The 22,929-nt window shown below is 37.2% G+C and overlaps 1 protein-coding gene across 3 annotated transcripts in view; it reads right to left on the bottom strand.

The window, feature by feature from the left end:
* The window catches only part of madd (MAP-kinase activating death domain), a 53,269-nt gene that overhangs the window by 3,606 nt on the left and 26,734 nt on the right, over positions 1 to 22,929 (bottom strand). Inside the window, exons 17-34 of one of the 3 annotated variants that reach the window (XM_088004445.1) lie at positions 18,250 to 18,358; positions 17,948 to 18,134; positions 15,992 to 16,142; positions 15,468 to 15,671; positions 12,650 to 12,753; positions 12,384 to 12,467; positions 11,251 to 11,409; positions 10,789 to 10,909; positions 10,101 to 10,163; positions 9,324 to 9,444; positions 9,132 to 9,237; positions 8,923 to 9,033; positions 8,741 to 8,848; positions 8,493 to 8,657; positions 8,339 to 8,411; positions 7,194 to 7,300; positions 4,007 to 4,076; positions 730 to 776 (exon numbers count right to left, since the gene is read on the bottom strand). In XM_088004445.1, coding sequence (XP_087860571.1) covers positions 730 to 776; positions 4,007 to 4,076; positions 7,194 to 7,300; positions 8,339 to 8,411; positions 8,493 to 8,657; positions 8,741 to 8,848; positions 8,923 to 9,033; positions 9,132 to 9,237; positions 9,324 to 9,444; positions 10,101 to 10,163; positions 10,789 to 10,909; positions 11,251 to 11,409; positions 12,384 to 12,467; positions 12,650 to 12,753; positions 15,468 to 15,671; positions 15,992 to 16,142; positions 17,948 to 18,134; positions 18,250 to 18,358 — 2,090 coding nt within the window. The remainder of the gene's footprint in view (positions 1 to 729; positions 777 to 4,006; positions 4,077 to 7,193; positions 7,301 to 8,338; positions 8,412 to 8,492; positions 8,658 to 8,740; positions 8,849 to 8,922; positions 9,034 to 9,131; positions 9,238 to 9,323; positions 9,445 to 10,100; positions 10,164 to 10,788; positions 10,910 to 11,250; positions 11,410 to 12,383; positions 12,468 to 12,649; positions 12,754 to 15,467; positions 15,672 to 15,991; positions 16,143 to 17,947; positions 18,135 to 18,249; positions 18,359 to 22,929) is intronic. The other 2 variants (XM_088004443.1, XM_088004444.1) reach the window with 2 other exon arrangements.

Raw genomic sequence — 22,929 nt, 5'->3', positions numbered from 1 at the left:
ACAGAAGCAGACTTCTAAGCAATTAAAACCCTCAATCCCTTCAGCTGTGCACTTTCATCAACTGCTAGAGATCTCGGGATGCAAAATTTAATTAATTACTTAAAAAAACACATCAAACTTTAGCTAAAATCGGAGTTGAGCACCAAGAGTAGATCTAAATCCAATTAAATTTGTGTTGCAAGACATAAAAACTGATGTTTTCAGACAAGTTTACAAACTTTGATTTTGATTTTTCCACCCCAATTTAATTAGAAAATTTTCTCAATATGTTTTATAGTTTTAAAAAACCTTGAATTGTACAAACATTTAAAGGGAACCAATATTTTTGCAAGGTACTGTATTAATATTATTAATATTATATATTCCATCAGTTTCTTTAGATGTTTCTTCATCTAAATGTAATAATTTCACCAACTATTTCTGGGGATTTTTGTTTGAAAACCTGGTAATATCTCAAGCTTTTACTCGTATAAAAAAACAAACTTTACCCAAAAAAAAAAAAAAAAAACACTGCCAAATTGCACTAATTTGTCCTAAACAATTGGATTTCTTTTTTACCATCACGTATGAGACATACATGACAAACTAATCACCAGACCCACGCCAGCTGAGTCATCAACATATTTAGTCACAATACATCCTAAAATACTCCAGGCAGAGGGAGATTATGCTTCAAACAATGGCATAAAGCGTTCTAGCTGTGATGAAAGACAGAACAACAGGACTCACCATGGGGGTCTTGTACTTGTGGATCACCACTTCTTTAGTTTCAGGAACTATGTCGGTGCAAGAGACAAAACAAAGAATTCAAAGGCAGCAGGAAATTGGATGAGTTCATGATTGAGAGCTTCGGGAAGTTACAGGGTTGGAATTTCAATTATGTGTACAATGGGAAGTGGACCAAGAAGTTACACCGTAACAGTCGGAAAGCTTGTGAATAAATTTACAGAGTTCAAACCAAGGACAAGAGAGCACTGTTTGGGAAAATTATGTTTTACTCTTCGCTACTTTTCAAAGAGAAGCAGCTGGTGTCGAAATGACAAACAGGCTGCTGGTGACACATTCATGGCCCACTAAATGGACAAATAAAACACACACGTTTCTTATAACAGACTGTAGAGGTTATAAGATTTGAACGATTCAAAAAGAAATACGTAGAAAGACGACCTCCTTTTTCTAACCCTTTCTCCCCTGTGACCTGCCGCCACAGAAGAGCAGCTAGAAGAGGCTAAGACCCTGCCCAGAGGACAGACTGACTTTTCATTAGTAACTGTGAACCCAGAGCAGAGATGAAGAGGCTGAGATCTGGACAGATGTCGGGGGATTTCGGAAATGCTAAATCCTTTAGAATCAACCCCCGTAAAGCAGCCGTCCCACCTGAGATCCCAACTGGTTGAGATACTGAGGCGGACATTCAGCAAACGATGACCACATGAGGAATAATGTCAGGATGGATGTTCAAAGCAAAAAGGAAAAAAAAAAAGCAAGGGATGAATGAAGGAGAGGAATACTTATTTATACAAAGAAGGTGGAAAATAATCAGTGCAGTGATGGAATAAGGAAATAATCCACATGAATCTAGCTTGGGTTTTGTTTTTTTGTTGTTTTTTTTTGAAGAAGAAGAAAGGTGGCAACACTTTACCTGCTGGAGAATGAAGGTTTTCATAGTGGCAAAGATGAGGGCAACATTACAAAAGCAGCACAGAGGCACGACAGTAACTCAGCCAGACATCCAACTTCTACCTGCTGCTCTGTCAGAACTGAGTCATCGGTTTTAACTCCAGCTTGCATAAATAGACAGAGCTGTAACTAATCCAACTGTTGATCACGACTGTCTGGACAAAGAGACCGTATAAGTGCAAAACAATTTTTATTTTATCTCAGATTTATTGTTCTGAAAAACTTTAAAAAAATAAATAAATAAATAAATTATAAGTAGATTTATTGTCCCATGCTTTAAGAATTGTAATAAATTCAAATAAAATGTAACCATTTATTGAAACATGTGACTATTATTCCTGTGTGTATGGAGTTCACTGAAATTACAGCCTCATTTATCTGCTGTTTATTTTTTATTGGTTAGACTGCACGAGTTGCTGTGGCAACGTCGACTGCTTCTTTTGCTGCAGAGACTGTGCTGCTAAGCAAAGAAATCTTCTGCATGTTGGAGTTGTTTCCCTTCGCTCATTTATGGTAATCAAATTGTGGCGGTAAAGCCTCAGATCAGAGTGTGCTTTCTAGCAGCTTGTGGAGAATTCACAAGCGTCTGCAGAGGAACATCTCAGGCTGTCTGAAAATGGATGATAGCAACTTCACCAAGCTGCTAGCATCTCTCTGTCTACCAACAGCCACAGGAAACATGCCTCATGATTCATCCATCTGCTGAAATCACAATGAGTCATCTAATATTTTTTTTTCTGTTTTAGACAAAGTAGGTCACTTTATAAATCAGCAGCTAAGAGCGTCAGTGTTATGTTTTGATCCATAAATATTAATGCACACCAAAGATTGATCTGGTTTCCTATCAGCTGATCCTATAAAAAATAAAAAAAAAACACTGATTAAACTTTCTTTCACCTTGACTTCAACAATAATTAGGTGCCAGATTTATCTTTTCTACAGCCGCTTGTAGTGTCATAACGCAGCTCAGAAGTGCTTTAAAAGTCTTTGATCGTCTGTGTAAGTTTTTGCTATTCTTCTGATTATCATTCACTAATTTACAGCAGCTTTGATGCGTCAGTTTTCCTCCATACAGTGCAGTACACTCGCCAGCTTGATATGGACTTTAATGTAAAGTTTTATGCTGCTTCTCAGATTCTGAAGTAAAGGTTCTCTTTACTTCAGAATCTGATTCTTTATTAGAGCTACATTTTAACTGCAAAGTAATTTAGTCCTTTTGATTATGGAACTGAATGCTCAGCAACATTTATCAGTGATACAATCAATCAACCAATTTTACCTGGATCAGTTCTGATTGTTGATTAAATTACAGGATAATACATTTTTGAATCTGATTTAGATTTATAGCTCATTTTATCAATTTGTGTTTTTGTGTTGTAATTCATACTGAGAGATCGAGGCGTTATGCTTTGACAAAGTTGCAGGTAGCAGAGATAAAACACTTATTTAAACTTGGGGAACTAAAATGCTCTTCAGTTATCCAGTAAAACCTTCTTCACAGAAAAGGGAATTATTTAACAAGGTTTGGCTTTAAAACAGATTTAAACAGTTGGGTATAGCCATTGATAACCATTAGGAAGCTTACCGCATAATTTTAATAAAATCTACATGTAAAAGCAGTGAAATTGCAAGGAAGAGATGAATAAGAACTAAATACACCAATTAATTTGTTTTTAGTAATTAAGTTAATTTATTTAAGTAAGTTTTCCAAAGGTAGTTTTAGCCTTAAATCTGAAATAAAATTGGCAGATCAGAAAAGTCGGTATCAGCCAGTTATAATCCAATCAGTGCAACTCCAGATTTTGCAAGTAAAATAATAAGATTTCCTGCTCATTATTGTGTGTTGCATTTTGCGTAATTATATTAAATTTAAAGGTAATATGACACAATCAGGGAATTGAAAAAATATGGAAACAGAGCATCTGTGATGTCATAACTGAATGCTGTTGCTTTAACAGACATTTTGTCTGAAAACGGTTTTAAAACTGGTTATAAAGAAATGTTAAGTTTTTTTTAAAAGACGCCTGCCTTGATTGTGAATATAAACATTCAGTGGAAGACGGCAGAAGAAACATCTTCACACACTATTCCTTCTTAACAACTACATCAAGTGTTACTCTGACTCTACTCTGTAACTGAAAACTACATCCTCTATAAAATTCAACGCCCTCTTCCCCACCTGCAGACATCAAAACTTCAGCCTTCCTAAAACAGAATGAGGATTCAATTTAGCAAGCCGATCCAAGCTCTCGTCAGTGAATTTGCCATGAAGCTGAGTTACTGTCGTGCCGAGTACAGGCCTAGAATCAATAGATGGTGTAATTACCAAATTCCTCCAGGACAAAGACTCCCTTCACTGTATTGCACTTTTTAATGTGACTCAGCTCTATGAAAACCTAAAAACAAACAAAAACAAACAAAAACAAGACAGAACATTATTAACTCAACAACACCGGATGAAGAGTAAACACTTCATATTTAGAAATTAAAAGAAATTAACCGTGTTAAACTTGTTCCATTCAGTACGAAAGGTAAAATAAAAACAACTACACATGAAATGCAAGCGCTTAACAGCTACCAAAAGAAAAAAAAAACACTATGAGAAGTTTCCATGGTCAAACGCATACATGGGCAATGAGAAGAAATGCATTTAGTCTGCTCAACAGTAAGTCAGAGTAACTCATTAGTCAATGAAGTGCATCAGACGTATGAAACGTGTGGTTATTCATATACAAGAAGAATTTATAATGGCAATATGGCCCATATGATGCATACATGGAAGTTCTATACAAAATGGAGACAAGAACACAAAATTAGACTTGCCATACACTACGACGGTAAAAAAAAAGAAAGAAAGAAAGAAAGGAAGAAAAACAGGTAGAGGAAACAAAAGGAACCCAATAAGATGTAACTGCTAATAAGCAAACACAGCAGAGGTTGTGTACCTTCCGCTCCTTGCAGGGGGAGAGAGCATGGGAGAGAAATGGTTTGGATTATTATCGGACAGAAGAGCACAAACACTCGACGACACTCCGAGAGGGCGCTATCTATCTGCAGGAGCCTCGTAAAGATTCAAATCAAGAATCTGAGAGCCAATGATTAAAAAAAAAAAAAAAAAAAACACCACAAGAAGATTCAACCACAAGAGCTAGCAAATAGGAATAAGAGAAAAAGGATTAAAGTTTGACTAGAGTGTTGAGAAATTGATTCACCTTTGATTTCATGGATTTTAAAACATCTCAGTCCCCCAGAGCCCTCCATGCCTCCTCCTCCAGCAACAACGGCTGGCACCAACACAACTCACTCACAACAGCAGAACAGGTAACATGAGGGCAGACCGCTAATCCCACTAGCATGAAGGATGTCGCCTCTGACACCTTATCACCTCAGAACAACTCATCTTAGCTCAACTCTGAGCAGTGGGGGGAAAAAAAAAAACACTTGACAAAACACACAAGAAAAATGGAGTCCAAATGTGAGCTTTTATATACACCAATCTTGCATCAGATAATCCTTTTTAAGAAAAATGAGTTTGTCTTGAGATTATTACCGTCTACAGCAGCATATAAATTTAATCTTTGGAAAGGAAAAATTAAGGCCAAGAGCCTGAAGAAAAAAATCAAAAGAGGAGATAGAAACTTTAATAGTCTACACAGGTCTTGTAAATGTACTTTATAGATGTCACTTTTATCATTTAAAAACCACAAACATCATGGTATTGTATTGGAATTTTATGTGATTGAGAGTATGGAAGTGCATACTCGTAGAGTGGAAGGTAAAGAATACCAATTTCTCACAAATAAATAACTGAAAATTGTGGTGAGCATTTCTCTGTAATCCCTGTGTAAAACCACCTTTTGAGGAAATTACTGCAAGTCTTTAAGGTTATGTCTTCACCAGCTTTGCACATCTGGAGACTTAAATCTTCCCAGTCTTCAATCCCAGCAGCTCAGACTCAGGGATCACATCATATGAATGTGATCCCTGCATGAAGAAACCAATTAGGTGGCTTCTGAAGGCAACTGGTTGCACTGGATTTTTTTTTAAAAGCAACAGAACAAAAGGGACTTAATCCTACGCACCAACAATTGTCAGATTTTTATTTGTGAAAAAAAAAAAAAAAGAATGTCTTTCAGGTCACAAATACACACTACTATGCGTTTGTCTATCACAACAAAATCCCAGTAAAATACAGTGAAGTTTCTGGTTGTGGCATGTCAAAATGTGAAAAAAGGATCCTTGTTAAACGTCCATATCGATATGTTCATGTTTGGTTCCACTTTGATTTATAAGCCAGAGAATGATCTTTCAGTTTAGTTCAACTTTGGATTCAACACTACTGCTGCCTCATTCGTGAAAACGAACTGCCCTCCACACAGATTTCTCAGCAGAAATGAATGCTGTGACATACAAATGAAAAAAACGGTTTAAATTTTGGGCTTTGAAGACCAAACTTTAAATAAAAAACTAAAATGTCTTTCTGGCAGAAAATTAAAAAAAAAAATACTGCACATATGTTTGCAGATATATTTTCTTCAGTAATTTGCTTGAGCAAAATATTATTCAACAAATGTAAATTTTCTGTCTCATCATCTCCTTTGCACATAGTTACGGAGCGATCCGTAGAACTGGCCTGCTATGATCACTCTGCCACTGGGGAGAGTTTGCCTTCTGCATTTTGTGACAATAAAACGATTCTTCCGTTTCATTCTAATAAGATACGGGACAGAAAGATAATCAAGAGTTCCAAAGCGGGAGAAAAAATTGCAGTTGGACAAAATGTGCATCAAGTTGATAACAACCGACTCTTTAGTTGTCTTCTTTGAGATGATGATGTAAAAAATGTCTGCTGACCTTACTTGGATCCTAAGCTAAGGATTGCACTCTAATCAGCTAAGAAAATACACAAGCCAAGACTGCCGCTGCCCGCACAGATGTGAAGACGACACATGACAATGTTCAAGGGTCCAAACTTAAAATGAAAAGTTGCTATTATAATATAGCCAATTATTAATGAAAAGTCTTTGCTTAAGGTCATCTGTCTAATCACTGTTGCACAACACACACACAGAGATTAACACATCGTTTCCTCCCACACAGTAAATGAACATGAGGTCTGAGCACCACAGATGTTGGAGGAAACCAGCGAGGCGGGATGTGTTAACATTTTTTAGAGAACGTCAAGCATGCATAAACGCAAAAAAAAGAGCTAATCCAAAAAAGCAAAAGCACAAACAGAAATTCTTCCTCTAGAGGAAAACGCACGTCAGGACCAGCCAATCAAATACGTTGAAATTAGTAGTACACGTCACGTTTTTATCAAAATTTTTTATGACAATAGAGGAAGATGTCACGGGATGAAAAGAAATGCTACAAAGGCAAACGGGAAAGACAAGGAGAGATGGGAACAGAAGGACGTGATGAAGTCTGAGCCATCATGAGTAATTGTTTTTATTCTCATGCCCTTATGTGAGATGAGAGGCAGTTTGTCTGCTGTGGTAATGGCCTCCTACCTGGCTGTGCATGAACTTCAGGTTGATTCCTTCTAGCGTAACCTGAAGCAGTCCACCTTCACCGGTTTTCATGTCCTGGACGGGGAATTCACCGCCAAGCTCTGGGCCTGAGGATAAGGATGGAGAGCGGTTTCTAATCAGACTTTTTTTTTTTTTTCACACATTTCCAGGCTCAAATGCAGAGTTCAGTCCTCATCAGATAACTTTTAAAGGTGACAGGAGAGGATAGGTCTATGAGCTTTAGGGAACATGTTCATTAACTTTCATGCACAAAATCATTCTTAGATGATAAGATTTTAATTTGCTCAGTTCTGCCTATTTTGAGCTCCTTTCAGAATGAGCTACTTTAGAACCTCTTGTCACTTTAAATCCAAATAAGATTATGCTGGCCACGCCCCCTAACTCAACATTAGATTCACATGTAAAAGCAACTGCACACAAATGTGCAATTACTCAAGAGTACATCCCCCTGCAGAACCACTAAGAACACAAGTGGTTTCTGAATGGAACGAAAACAACAAAACACTTTTCCAACAGACACTGTGCAGCACATACAATGGTAAAACCAGCTGACCAAATGTGCTGGAGCTCCACTTGGGTTGTTAGGTAAGGGCACAGTGCCTGTAAAATGTGACACAGTGCTTGTAAAATGTGTCCGAAAACACTTTGTTTTTCGGACACCAAAAGACATCATCTTAATGTCAGAAAATTGCTGTATGGATTTTTTTGGCTGTTTTTAGAAGCAGCTGAGACCCAAATAGAAGAACAAAAACATACAAAATGTGAATTTTTCAAAATATGTCTCCTTTAAAGTGCAAATACAAACATGTATTAACTGCAAGGAAATAAGTGAATGGATGGATAGACTGAGAAAATATTTTCCACTTTTTCCATTCACTTCTGATGAATCTGAAAACTACCTAAATTGATGGGGGTTTTTAAGTCTGCAGTAGTGTTTTTTTAATTCTAATCATTAAATTTAATTAATGATTAGAATGAATTAATTAGAATCATAAAATTCTAATTCAGAATTTTATGAATAAAATTATCACAGTTATTTTAAAAATTTAGAGAGGATATAAATTAAATGTCAAATTAAGAGTTGGCAACATCGACTGAGCCTCAGTCATCTCAAAGGTATCAACCTGGTTTAATGCTTTGCTGTCTTGCTGCGGCTCTCTCCATGCTGTCTTTGACACAGTAGTAGAGCTCGCGACACTGAAACAGAGGAAAGTTACTTTAATTTTTAAACAACTTCTTCCTAAAGTTTGCAGAAGCACAAGATGCACAGTTGCAGACCTTTTTGGTATAGAACTTGTTGAGCTGCGTCTCTTGGCCGTTACGTCTCCACAGACACAACACCTTGGTCTTGGGGCAGTACGTCATGTTGATAAGCTTCTCGTACCACCAGCGCTCGTAAACCGTACCGATGTTGCTGCGCAGGACTATGCAGTCATCACAAACCTTTAAACATTGGTGAATGTTTGTTAGTGCAAAAACAAGAACAGATCATGATATATGCAGCAATGATGAAAGCCTTTTCCTACCTCCATAAAGAAGATGTCTCCTGTTGTATCAGTGCCAGCATGAACAACAAATGTTTGTTTCTTGATGTGACGACTTCCACTGGGCCTGATGGACAGCTCACGACCATTCTACATAGGATTGGTAAAAATCAATTACAAAAAACTAAGAGAGGTCAAATGGAAAAAGTCGAAAATATATTCACCATATGGGCCAGTTTGTCCAGTATCTCGTTGATCTCTTGGCTGTATGTGAGTCCGATGTGAGATTTGCCCATCAAACGTCTCACTTTCTTCCTGATGTCATTTTTGTTCACCTAAATCAAGAAAAAACATTTACACGCTGGTCCACTCATCTCAAGGAAAGAAAACAATAAAACTACAGCTGCTTAAACAGAGCAACAGGCTGTCATACTTTTATCATTAGCATGTAAGCAATCATGTTGTGCAGAAGGGTGGCCAAGAGTCTGTCCTCATCGTCCTCCAGACGCTTGCGATCATGCTCTCCAAGTGACAAGTATCTGAGTTATCACGAAAAACAGAGGGATTCTTAAAATTGTTTTAAAACTCACATTTGGATGGTGAAAAAAAAAAAAAATCAGAAAACCTTTCAATCATTTCCTGAGGTCCCTGGTCCATCCCCATTCCTTCGCGCTCCAACATCACAGCATCTAAGAAGGCGTCCTCCCAGAACTGCACTTGATCCCAAAGGGTGGAGCGCTCCTTACCTGAAAACAGTTTTTTTTTTCTCAAGTGAGCAAATCTTCTTCAGCTGCTCACTTGGTTCAACTCAAATCGTATGCCAACTTGAATATAAAATTCCGAAACATATGTATATTTCTTTTAGAATTATAATTTGAGGAACACAAGACACCCAGACTGAAATCAGATTCATCTGGACCTACCCTCAATCACTGACTCAGGCCTTTTTACAACAAAGTTTCAGGTATTTTTAATCAGGAAGCCTTTTAATAATTGCATAGATAGAAATGGGACATTTTATTCCAGATTTCTAGCTTTTTTTTCTTTTCTTTGTTTATTATTGATCTTTGTGAAGCATTTTAGCTCTCTGTTTGACTTTTGTAAAGCAATATATAAATAAATAAATGAGTGAAAAAGGACTGCAAATAAAACAATCTGTGTGTAGTCAATGTATACAGAAAGATGGTAGGTGTGACAGACTTTATTTTTTTTCTGTTTTGATATTATAAAAAAAAACATATTTTCCCACCCTTATTTGCACAGATCTAAACCTCACTAAAGAACAGGTAAAACGCTCATCAGATAAAAAGACTGAACAGAGCTAGATGAGCTAAGCAAAGAAACACAATCCACCAGCACAACACACACATAAAAAGGGGCAAAGGCAAGAGATCAGCCCTACTTAGAGAAAAGGTTTCCATGGCCGCATCCTCTAGCTGATCCCAAACGGAGCTCTTATCCCGCCCTGGAGAAATTTCCCATGAGCAGCAGGAGAAGAGAAAAAAGCAGCAAGAGCAGCACCGGGGTTAGGCAAAGAGGTGTGAATGGGTTTAATGGCAAAAAACGAGAGCTGAGCGAGCCGAGATGCACACCACAGAAACATGACAAGGATTAATACAGAGCGTGATTTTTAACACACTGCTTCAAAGCTTCAAGTTTGCATCAGACATTTTCACAAACAAGGACAGATAATGGAAATGGAGTTTGTGTTGACAGTACTACATTAATCCTTCAAGTATTTTGCATTTTAAACACAATTCAGGACTCAGGAAATGGGCTGGTAATATTCTACCAATACAGATTTTAACTGTTGTAGAGCTGAACAATGGTTACTAAAATATGAATTCAAGACATCTTGTTCACTTACATACAGCTAAATAAAATGTGTATAGCTGTGGTAATTTAGTAAAATCTTTAAAAAATACATGTAAAAAAATATATACAAGTCAAAATGCACAATTTCAGCAAAGCATAACAATTTAAACTCAAAGGAAACAGAGCTGTTTCAGTAGACATGAAACATCAGAAGCATAAAATCGTCTGTAGAGCAAGTTTACAGAGAAAGCAGAAATCAAGAGAGCAGCACCTACCCAGCAAACCTTCAAACAGATAAATCCTCATACTGATGTCCTCCATTGGTTGAACTGGAGGCCCTTTGACCATTGCAGGTAAATGATCTTTTGCACCTGGTTTAAGAGTGTGAGTTTTTCCCTATGGAAGAAGAAAAACCAGGTTTGTCAAACTGCAAGCACAATGATCACAAGTTTGCTTTGCTAAAATTATCACAACAAAAATATTATTTTACTAATTTTTTTGGCAGTCGGTGAATTGTTTAGTACTTGCAGAGTTTATATTTAGTAAAAGAAAAACAAAATGTATGTCCAATGTCAGCTTGCACTTACAAGAGAAAATTTATGCAGATATATATTGAATCATTTTTGGACAACTATTCTACATGGCAGTAACAAGGTTTAAGTACTCTCAGAGAGGATTTTAACCAATCAGTATTCTTTGGTGTATATGGAAGTTTTTTTTTTTTTTTTTTTACTTACAAAGACTGAGCTTGTGGCTGGATTGGTTTCAATCTCACTGTCAGACAGAGTTCCTCTGGACTGATTCAAATGAGGAGCAGCTCTCCCTCCAAGACCATCTCCTGCTGTGCTGCTCAGGTCACTGTCGGCCCCAAGGGTCTCACCAGAGCTATTGCTAATCTAAAATGTTAAAATTCAGAGTAATAAAGGTTTCACACGTAGACTTTTGAATGTTTACATTCATTGTTCACTTAATGCAGTAAAGGTAAATAGAAGACAGTATTTTCCATTTTATTCCAGCTTTTTATTAATGAAACTGTAGCTCTGTGTCTTTGGGAGTTTTGCATATTTTCTAATTACATGAGCCATCTGAAAATTTAAACTTATTTTCCTTACCTACATCAAGGAATTAATTCAACATACAGTGGATTATTCTTATACCACAAAAGCATCATGTCTCATTTTTGAGGGTTACAGAAAACGAACAATTCCTAAATTTATTCTATATGCTAAATTTAAAATAAATTCAATATTTTGGATACAATCTATAAACAGTAAAAATGGCATTTTGGAACTATATTAAAGAAGACGATTTAGTAATTATTTCAGTTCATTCACAGGCATGTGCCAGTTATCAGTATTAAGGTTTATCGAAATGTAGCCGTTAACATCTTCCATACCATACAGTTTAATCGAGAGCCAAAAAGCCAAAAAGGGCCAAAAAGTCCTGAGTCTATTCTGGGTTGATGGGAGTACAGAGCAGCGCTATCCCTCCCCCACCTGTTGCTCAACACTGTGTCAGCTGGCTAATATACAGCACCTAAGGCTGGTTAACAATATTTCCGGTCACAAAGAATAAAAAAATTAAATTCTAAAAAAAATATATTTAATATAGTGAAAGTATTTTTTTTCTAGGTTTTTTCTGCTCAAGCCTATATCAAAATACACAATGCACACAGCATTGTTACTGCGATAATAATCAATACGACACATTATTGAAACAGCAGTTGGAAAATATGATTATTTAAAATAAAACCAAGTGGCTCATGTCATATATTTATGTTTTGGATGAATGATGGGCGCACTCCTGTTGGGGAAAAAAAAAAAAAAAAGAATAAATAAAGTGCAAGTCATCCGAGTTGGCCATGCCCTACCACTGTGCTGGCCTCTGAGTCCTGGCTGGTGCTCCTCGTGAGGATCGGCGGCTCTGAACTGGTTACAGACTCCGTGTCGCTCTTCTATACAAAGAATGAAAAAAAAATTGATTAGCTGTCGCAAAATGTGAACTATCCCTCCAAATAAGGTGCACTTTGGTTATAATTATAATCTCAAAGTAAAACAAATAATAAACAAAACAAATTACATCCAAGATTTTATTATCACTAATATGTTTTCACACAGCAGTAATTATAGGACAAACCTGAGAACCAGATGCGACACTGAGTCCACTATCAGCACTGATCTGTGATTTCTTCTCCTCTGCGTCAGTCACCTGCGGGCGCTGCTGCTTTACCCCTTCAGCCCCTGCAAATTACATCTAATTATCAGCCTGTTTTCACATGTGGCCTCATGATGTTCTTACCTTACAGAAGGCCGCCTCACTCAAAGCCTGCACAGCATAGTAGCCCTGACACTACATCCCTTTGAAGGGTCAACGACTGCTTAGACATCTCACTATGTGTGTACGCTGCACACTCAATTACAATAGCTTTATGAAGTTTGAGTAAAACTTTTCATTTCCAATATATAAGCTGCTACTAGCTTTAAAGTGTAGGGAGGCATTTTTCTTTACTAATTATACAGAATAGGAAAGCTTGTTTCATAAAAAAAATTCAAAACTTCCTGTGCAAGTTACTCTGGTTCAGAGTAAGATCATCTTAACAGGACAGAGAGAGGAGACAGAAGCAAGCACAGAAAGCAGAAAACATTGCAATTCGGAAAACATTACAAATGAAACAAAACTGCAAGAGCGAGACATTATTTTTCAATCATTGTTGCAAATGTGGCCCAATTTACACCAAAACCCCACAAACAGACACAGGCAGTTAGGCATGCAGACAAACTCATGGTCGGTAAAGGAGACATTTTCTGTTTCAAGTGTGACTGTTATTTATCATCTTTGTAGGTGGACTTGTGGCGACACGTGCATCCATACAGGTCTGTGTAGTTCTCACTTTTTTGTGACATTTAACTTTGGCAAAGCGATTCATAATGCATCAGAAAACTGTGGGAAGTTGGCTGTAATGTTACAGCAAGTCACTTGAAACTGGAAAAAAGTACAGTTAAAAAGAGCAGGACAGGGCAGCAGGTATTCATTTCTGCTCATCTAGATGCATGATTGCAAGAGAGGAAAAAGAAGAACATGATAAAACAAGAATACACTTTGCTTCAGCTTAAGCCAATAAATGTTACAGTAAGCTTCTGTCATTTTTATGTCAGCTAATCCAACAATCCTAAAGATTTTAACTTTTACCCTTCATTATATTTTGTTTTTAGCCTTACAGTATATAATGAAAACACAAGTTGTACATAATTGTCAAATAGAAGGATGAGGTATGTTTCTCACCTTTTTTTGCTTTTACAAATACAAATATTAACAGTGTGACATGCAGTTTTACTCTTTTGGAATAAATAAAAAAAAAGATGCTCTAAACCTAAATTAATCCTAGCCAACTTCAACTTTTAATTTATACTCAAATATGTAAAACACACTGACACTATAACCCCTAATTTGGGGAGGATTTGTCCATTCAGATCTAGATTATTGCTGGTTATTGTTTCACGCATAGAAAAATACACGAGTGAGAGAAGAGGTAAAAAAAAGAAAGTGCAAAGATAAGGGGGTTGAAAAAAAATTCACTTTAACACCCCAGTTTTTAAGTTAGTTTTTTTTGTTCTTTTTTTTGGTGTGTGAAAAGTCTCTTACTCTGTTGTTTTTCCATAGCTTTTTGCTTATCCTGGTGCTTGCTCCACAATTCTACCCAAGATGCATTGCAAGCAAGGAGAGAAAGACAGAGAGAGAGTCAGAGAGCTGGTTGAAAAGGCATGTATGGTGGGTGAGCATTAAAACCAAACTCAAAACAAAAGAAGCATTAGAATGTTTTACTTTCTAAAAGAAGGTGTTTTGTAATGTTGGCATGTAGTGTTGATTCATTTAGGACAAAATTATATTTAAAAAAAATGTTATAGGGCTATATTGGATTTGTTATGCAACAGCTACTTAGGTAACATTACAAAACACCCCAACCTCTCCACACAGAGTCCTGGAGAGCCACACAGTGCTGTTACAGAGCTTTGGCTCTGACCGTCTACGTTCATCCATCGCATGTGTCTGGCTTTCCAGAGCAAAGGTGAAAGCGAGGAGGCTGATTGGGAAAAAGAGCGTGGGATGATGTTGATAGCCAGTGAGTGGAATGGAGTAGTTGCAGAAGCTGAGATGCAAGTCTCACAGCATTCTGTAGAATTGAAGGTGCAACTTCTAACAGGTAGAAAAAGGGGTGAGAGTAGGAGAGGTGTGGGTGGACGAACTGAGAGGAGTCCCCTGTAGACAGACCCAGAATTTTATTTGAAAAATCAAGGACTATATGCCCAAAAAACAAGTCTGTTGTAGGAATTTTCTATATACTGGGACTGTTTACTGGGGAGTTTTGTTTCCACCCTCCATGCTGATAGCAAAGGAGCTGTTTTGTTTTTTTTGTTCATTTTCTACAGCACACCTTGAAGAAACCTGCAGTAAAGGCTCAGATGAACACCGATTTGACCATCGATGTGTATAACTCTACTTTCCCCTTGTCCCCTACTGCAGATTTTCACACTGCAAGAACAAAACAACCACATGCATTCAAGGTGCTAAAAGGCCAACAACAGAACCCCAAAGGGGAGGAAAACAGCTTCACGGATGTTTAAGGAAAAGGCCACAAACACACACAGTCCAGGCTGGAAACAGGATGCATATTCCATACACTTCAAAACTAATTTATTATACAACTTTAATTTAATTTAAACAATTTTAATATAAAATTTCAGCTGGTTAGCCATCCTACGTGATTATCAACGGTAATTTCAGTTAAAGTGTGTGGAATATAATAACACCTGTTGGTTGTTGTCTGGGGGATCTTTCACTGAGACGGCTGGAAGTAGGGTGGGAGAGGTTTAAGGTTGATGAGCTTGTACGGTGGGGGCAGGGGAAGGAGGGGGGTTACAGTGCACATGCAACCAGGCTTGAGTGGTGTACACACCAATCGAGGCAATAAAGTTCTCCTCGTTCAGACTTCGGGTATCAAAATGGCGGGCTCCTTTGCCCGTGGTGTGGTGAGGCAGCTGCAGCTGGGGGATATTCAGGAGGCCCTGAGGTCTGGCTGTCTCCATACGACCAGAAGGACTCTCTTTACTCCCCGGGCTGCCAGCACTGTCTGTGGGACTTCGCTTGCGCTTTTCCGGGTCTACCAAGTTACCAAAATTAAGGGGGCCAAAGACAAAGTTCATCAAACACAGGAGAAGGAAGTAAGTTAAAAGTTTAAAATGGGGAGAAGAAAAAGATTATTTGACAAAAAAAAAGCAAAGAACAGCTTTAGTTAATGCCGTAAGACAGTCTGACATGCAGCACAAAGCTATGCAGAGCAAGTGCATTGACAAGTAAACAATACAAGCACCCTGATGTTAGCCTGAACACAGAATCTTATACATTTCTAAGAGTACTTCATATGAATCTCACAATTAGGTATAAACTTCATGAAGGCAGTTTTTAAGTTTTAGGGCATACCTTTGGTTTGATAATGTGTGCGTGCTATTTCCAGCAGGCTGAAGACACTAGCCATTCCTCCAAGACCAGCATTGGTATAAGAATGCTCCAGACTGGAAACCGTGCACTTCAAGATGTCCAGCATGCCTTTGTAAACTTTTCTGTTCACCTCCTGGAAACAGACAAACTGGTTATTGAAGGTTTGCCATCACAAGCAACCCATAATCTGATCATGATCTAGGATTTTACAATCTCCAGATCACTACAAAGACAGAATACAGCCCTCAAAAATACACTACTGCATGCCCTCCAGAAACAAACTTCAGATTTGATTTTCTGCAAATCAAGTCTCTGGCAAAAGTATTCATTCGCCTTGGTCTTTCCATAAGATAAGATGCATGTTACTGGATCCCAAAAACATGCATCATTGATGAAATCAATGATTAATTGGGAAGAAGCTTGAAAAATAATGTTCTACAATTGCCATTAAACCTCTTTCCTCTTAAAACACTGAATAAAATTTGACATTTAGTTCCCATCTTCACCTTCCCTTTTTACCCAGTTTAATTACTTTCAACTGAGACTACTAAACCTTTTTCAAAAATATTCAAAGCTCTGGACAACTTGCAGTGCACTGTTCAATCTTTCACTAGAAAATGGAATTGCTAACCTACCAAAACAATAATGAATAGAGGTGTGCCGATCGATCGGCCACCGATCATAATCGGCCGATTTCCGTGAAAAAGTGTATGATTGGTGATCGCCGATCACGGTCTCTTGTTGCCGATCACACAAACTGATCACCTGCATCTCATTTCGCAGCCTGCCTGTGCAGCTGGTCTGCTCTTTCCTTCACACTGCGCAAACGCGTAGCAACAAACCCGATAAGCGATGTGGAACTATAACGCACTGAGTGAATGGAGAAGTTTGCGTGTTGCGGCGGAAAATTGAAGCACGTGGGGTGAAGCACGTCAAAATGCGAATCTAATATGGCATAAAAACAATGCCATACTTGACGGAGTTTGGCTACATCGAGGCTCACTGCAGTAAAAATAGACATATGGAGCGATCAGATAGCAGGTAAAGCAGCGCACAGCTACAAACACTCACCTGGATTAGTATGACGGTCAGAAAGCTAAACAAATAACCTGGAAAATTATTTAAGTCTTCGAGCTGCGATGTAAGACGCTGGTTCTGCTCTGGCTGTTGAACCGCTGCTACGCTACAGGTAGTAATATTTCACAGACGGAGCGCTGCTTCTGCTCCACCTGGTAGTGACTCTCACACCGAACCCCTGTTTAAAGCTGCAGCATCTAACTTTAAAAAATAATTTTACATTCGTATTAAAACTTTCGCTGTCCTAACATGAGACAGATAATCTCTGAAAAAAGAATCTATGTCCTCTGCCTCCTCCCTGTTCTGCATAATTACTCCGCTCGGTCAGAAACAGCCAATCAGAACTAGCAGTAATCAGCTAGCCGCCATGCTATCAGGAAGTTTTCATTCAGTAACTCTGGATTGTTTATTGTAATGGATCCTGTATTTGCCTTTGAATGTTAAGTTTTATACTTGAATTTTCTGGCAATGTTGAGAGGTTTTATTTTGGCTCTTTGCGTTATTTAACCTCTTTAGAGCATTCATACGTTATCAGTCTGTTAAAGATAGTATTACCGATAGCAGTACAATTTGCACAGTGCCCGTTTTGTTTTGTTTTCTTGGAAAAAGTTATTAAAAACAAATTTTTGTCTAAATTAAGGTGAATTCATGGTTCTTTTTTCCACATAATGTAACCGGTAGTGCTTATGATTAAAAAAATTATTATGTGATCGGTATCGGTGATCGGCCGTGATCGGCCCTCATGGGTGATCGGAATCGGAATCGGCAGGAAAAAACCTGATCGGCACATCTCTAATAATGAATGTGAAAAAGTTCAAGGTTCATGAATAGTTTCTATCTTGCAGAAAACAAGCATCTTACCACATCACGTATGATCTCCTGTCTGGCGTCCTCCTCCGACTGGATGGCTCTGTTCAGCTTACTCAGCACAAAGACGCGGAGCTGCTCGTTCTCCAGCAGTCGGCGAACCTTTTTCATGTTAAGCCAGCCGACGCCCTGTCCTTCCAGAACACTCTGCACCACTTCCTTTAAAAACTGCTGGTTCTCACTGGGTCAAAACAAGTCATTAGGTTATTTTTGCAGCTTTTGAAGTAAACTACAATCATCCCTATTTTGTCTAACATCTTTGATTGCTGATGATGTGAGGCAAAAGCTTCAGGTACCTTGTGTTGTTGACCCGACCCTGCGGTGAGGGAGATTCTCTCTTCACAGTTGGGCTGTGTTTGATCACTGAAGACTTTTGGTCCACAAGTGCTCGGGGTGCACGCGCCCCTGCAAAAAAAAATAATCAAATAACACCCTCACAATCAGAAATGCACAAAAAAAGAGCACTCAAATGGACTGGACTCAATAGGAATTTAAAAAGCTGGAAACTATTTTCAAACTGCTGTGTTTATAAAGTCACACAGGGCTACGAGCACCATTGTGTACAGAGGACAGAAACATTTGGGAATTATCTACTGCAGGACAAACAAATTACAGGGGCAAAGCCTATTATTACAAGAGAAATAAAGGACAAACCAAACAGACAAAATGCACACTCACTCACACACACAAGAATCCATTTGGCTCTCTTGGTGAGGGCATTACACATTAGCAGCATAAAGTAGTTAAGGTCAGTGGAAGGACAGCATCGGTAGTAATTAGTAAATGACATGCACAAAAGAAAACAATGAGGTGAAAATTGAGTTTATATTACTGTATTGCTAAAATGCAGAGAGCCTGACAATCTGTGATAAACAGCTAAATTATGATGTTTTAAATAGTAGTGTTAGTAGTGACAGGATGTGAGTCAGGTGTCTGATCTGCACCATTCACACCACCAGCAACAGACTCAACTGCTGTTTATACCAAGGAGTCAACAAAAGATCAAAGTGTTCTTTTTTGTGTGAAGCAAAACCATATATAAAATGAGATGGATTAATTGCATGTTCTTTCATATATTAAAATCAACTTCAAAGCAGTGGCAGGAGGGATGTTGAGCTAAACAGACTAAACTGTAAATCCAACTTTAAATATGAAATAAGTAAGACAGTTTTCTTTTCTCTGTTTAGACAAGTTTAAATGCATGACACAGAAATTATTACAAATTATTTAGGTCTGTGAACAAAACTAATATCAGTTCTAAATTTACTCCCAGCCTGTAATTTTATGCACCTATCAAACAGTCAGGAATGAAATGAAAATATTTTTGAAATATTTTGAAAATATGGTGTTCAAAATATTTCTGAACACCACTGAAAGCAACACATTGTGGTTTAATTTCTTTTAATTCTAGATATCAAGCATTATGTATTATCTAACAGTGGATCCAAGAGGATTACTATTATAATTTCTTACAAATACAAGTAATATATAAAAAAAAATCAATTCACAATAAAAGCCAAAAGCTTAACCTCTCAGTTTTAGTTCTCATCTCACAGTGAAAAACTTAAATATTTTAAACAGACATTTTAATTTAGATCATTTTACACAAAACTCTACACCACGATAAGCTACTCAACACTACCATACAATGAGAAGTAATCTATACTTCTCATTATATATATTAATATTACAAGCCTATAATCATAATATTACTGTACACAAAATGCATATAGCAAAGAATTGCATGGACGGCAATCAAGTTTTACTAAGTATTTAAGCATCTTTTTATGTCTGGGTTAGATTTAGTGAAAATTATTTAATGTAGCATAAACTGTTTTAAATGGTATACGCTTTATGAGGTCATCAAGTCATTAAAGCTAAAGTTAAAGTGCACAATGCAAAAACCGCAGCCAGAAAACTATTTTGTAATTTAACTTTATTGCCCATATAGATATCTTTGATTTTATTTCATTTCTTCCAGTGCTCGGTGAGAAAATTCATTATCTGGGCTGTCTGCTTACTTTGAGCCCAAAGTAGAAATACAACACGTTAATTATTAGTTTATTTATCACAAGTAATTTTTTTTTTAATCGCAACATTCACAATTACTATTGCATATCTGTTCATTTGTGCAGCCATATTTAAACTTAGAACAAGTTTAAATAAAAGACTAATTCAAATGTATGCCACTGTTTGATAGGTGCATAAAATTACAGGCTGGGAGTAAATTTAGAACTGATATTAGTTTTGTTCACAGACCTCAATTTAATGTGTATAAAAATGCAAAGTATAATTCTCATGGATAATTCCCAGTGTGTTAACAATTGTGTTACCATATTATATATAAAGCTTCGTATACTAAATGATGATTTACACCTAAAATGTAGTTGTTGAAGAACCAGTGTCTGAGAATAATAGCTAACTTTTGCCCTGTGTACATTTAGTTTTAGGATGTCCTGAAAATATCAAAATCAACAATGTAAAGCTTGTACACACAAAAGGTATGAGGACTGGGGAACAATCCAATTTTTGTCTCCATCCATATAACTAACACCACTCAGTCTACTCAAATATAAAGGCCACTTAGCGTAAGGGCTGTATGATATTAACACATTTTGCAATGTCAATAATGGTAAATATTGTGATAATATCAGGTGTGACATATGCCAGTTTTCTTCTTTCCTCCCTTCTTCATCTGTGCTTCCATCACTGTGACCTTTAGCATTTTGGACAGTGTCATTTGTGTCTTGTGTGAGCATCTGATGCCATGAGACTTTTACAGAACCAGCAAACAGTTGGCACTAAATACCGTTTAGATTAAGGCTGCCTGCCAAACACTCGAAGAGAAGCAAGAAAGTTTCAGAGAAAAAAAGTATAATGAAGAAGCTGATCTTACAGGTTTTCAAATATTCTTATCCTCCTTCATACCCTGTGTCAGTTGTGATAAATCTGGTTTAGCAATTATTACACACCTTCAAAACACAACTCTTCCACCTCCCTTCGCTGTAAACTTGTCTTCTAAAATTGTTGGTACTTTATTGAAAGTGAAATCAATAACTGCCATGATTCAGTTCTCATTTATCCAGTGGAAGATGTGGATTATCCTTTACAACCTGTAGTATGACATCCTCAGGATAAATACAGCATTTCTGCTTGGTGTTCTGCTCTTTTCCAGCCAGCCAGTGTCACTTCCATCATTTACTTATTTCAATGAGAATAAAGAACCAAATCTTTAAAGCAAACATTCCAGCTGCCACCTTCATGTCATTTCTTTAACCAAAGTGCAGTCATTCAAGCATTTAACAAAATCCTCACAGACCTTGGGTAGATCTCTGCTTTCAAAAGGCTCATTGCATCTTGTCAATCACTCTACAGTAAACTCTCTCTGCTTTCCTAAAATAGAGTATACAGGTTTGGTTTGAGTAGTACTCCACTGGAAAGAGAAACAAGAAAGGGTTAGGGAAAAGGAAAAACCCTTATTGCTTTTCCAATGAGGGTCATAGAGATAATTTCTTGGGCTTTTTGATTTAACTGATGTAAGAGTTCGTATCCAGTACCATCCACATTATTTTCCATGTAGGAACACTTCTATTGCTTTAGAGGGACTGAGTTGGTTTATTATTTTTTTTATTCAATTTACAGCTAATGAGGACTTATATATGACTCAACCAAATATGAGTACAGCAACTATGTTTGTGTACAGTTATTTCATTGCAAATTTTTCCAATATGGATGTGTTTATAGGACACACTAAAATCCCACATCAGAGCCGAATGTACGAACAGTGCACACTGTCTTTGTTGAACACGTTTCCATGCTAAAGTTTACATACATAATAAACTGATCATAGAAATGTGCACAACCTCATGGCAATGCCAAGGCTGCTGTACATTCGTCTATTCTTTTATAGGCCCCTTTGGCGACACCTAGAGGCCACACCGCAAAACTCACTGTGAAAAAAAGTTAAATATCAAAAGCATGCAGTGTGGTGCAGAAAATACTTTCATAATTACTTTATCATCATTATTACAATAATAATCAGGGGACCAATCATTTCCCTGTGTGAACAGAGGGGTTCTTGATCCTTTGCAGCATGAAGAACTTATGGTGCTGATTACGTTTTAATATTTTAGACCAAATTCATTTTAATAGACAAAAATCACACAAACAAATTGCAGATTTTTTAAAAAAATCTGCATGCATCCATTTCAATTATTACACAAAAAACTACCCAAACCAATCTGAAAAAAAGAAAGTATATCTTAAGCCCAACAGTTGTGGCATTTAGTTTGTAATAAAGAGCAGTTTGTCTTTTCAGGTGTCGAGAAGGAACTTTGAGTCCCTCTTCTTTCCATGACTGGTTTTAATTTAGACCCAGTATTTTCAGACAAGAAAGGAATAATTTACATTCTGACACTCAATTGGATTCAAGTCCAAACGTTGACTAGGTCACTCCAATTTTGTTTTTCCGAACAATTGGATTTGCTGGTGCTCTTTGGATGATTGTTCTCCTGCAGAACCCCAGTGTGACTGAGCTAAACTTCAGACTTATTGTCAGACATTTTCCTTCAGGATTTTCTGACAGAGAACAGTTAATGGTTCCAAATCCTTCAGATGAAAGACAAGGATATTTTCCTAAATTCTGGGAGATCAGGATGACGTTTGTTGAGAAAATATTTTAAATGGGCCTTTGTGTTTTTATATAAAAGGTATATATATATAAAAAGGGTATTCAATTCAGAATTAAACATAAAGAAAATGAAATTTCAAATCACACTGGTAAATAAATCCCACCCCTGTATAGTTTTATTGATCCAAACCTTTTGAAGAATGTTTTTGCATGTGTCTTGTAAACAAGCATTTTCCTCGTTTCTCCAAATCCCTCCAGGAATAGAGATGTGGGAGGTGAATTCAAAATAACCACTTGCTTTTATCTTGCTGAACAAAACCTTGACTTCAGCTTAGTTTATTATTTT

The sequence above is a fragment of the Poecilia mexicana genome, unplaced genomic scaffold, assembly GCF_051168715.1.
Source record: "Poecilia mexicana isolate PSO_F unplaced genomic scaffold, ASM5116871v1 scaffold_3, whole genome shotgun sequence".
NCBI classification, from domain to species: Eukaryota; Metazoa; Chordata; class Actinopteri; order Cyprinodontiformes; family Poeciliidae; genus Poecilia; species Poecilia mexicana.
This window is presented reverse-complemented; position numbering and strand designations above follow the sequence as displayed.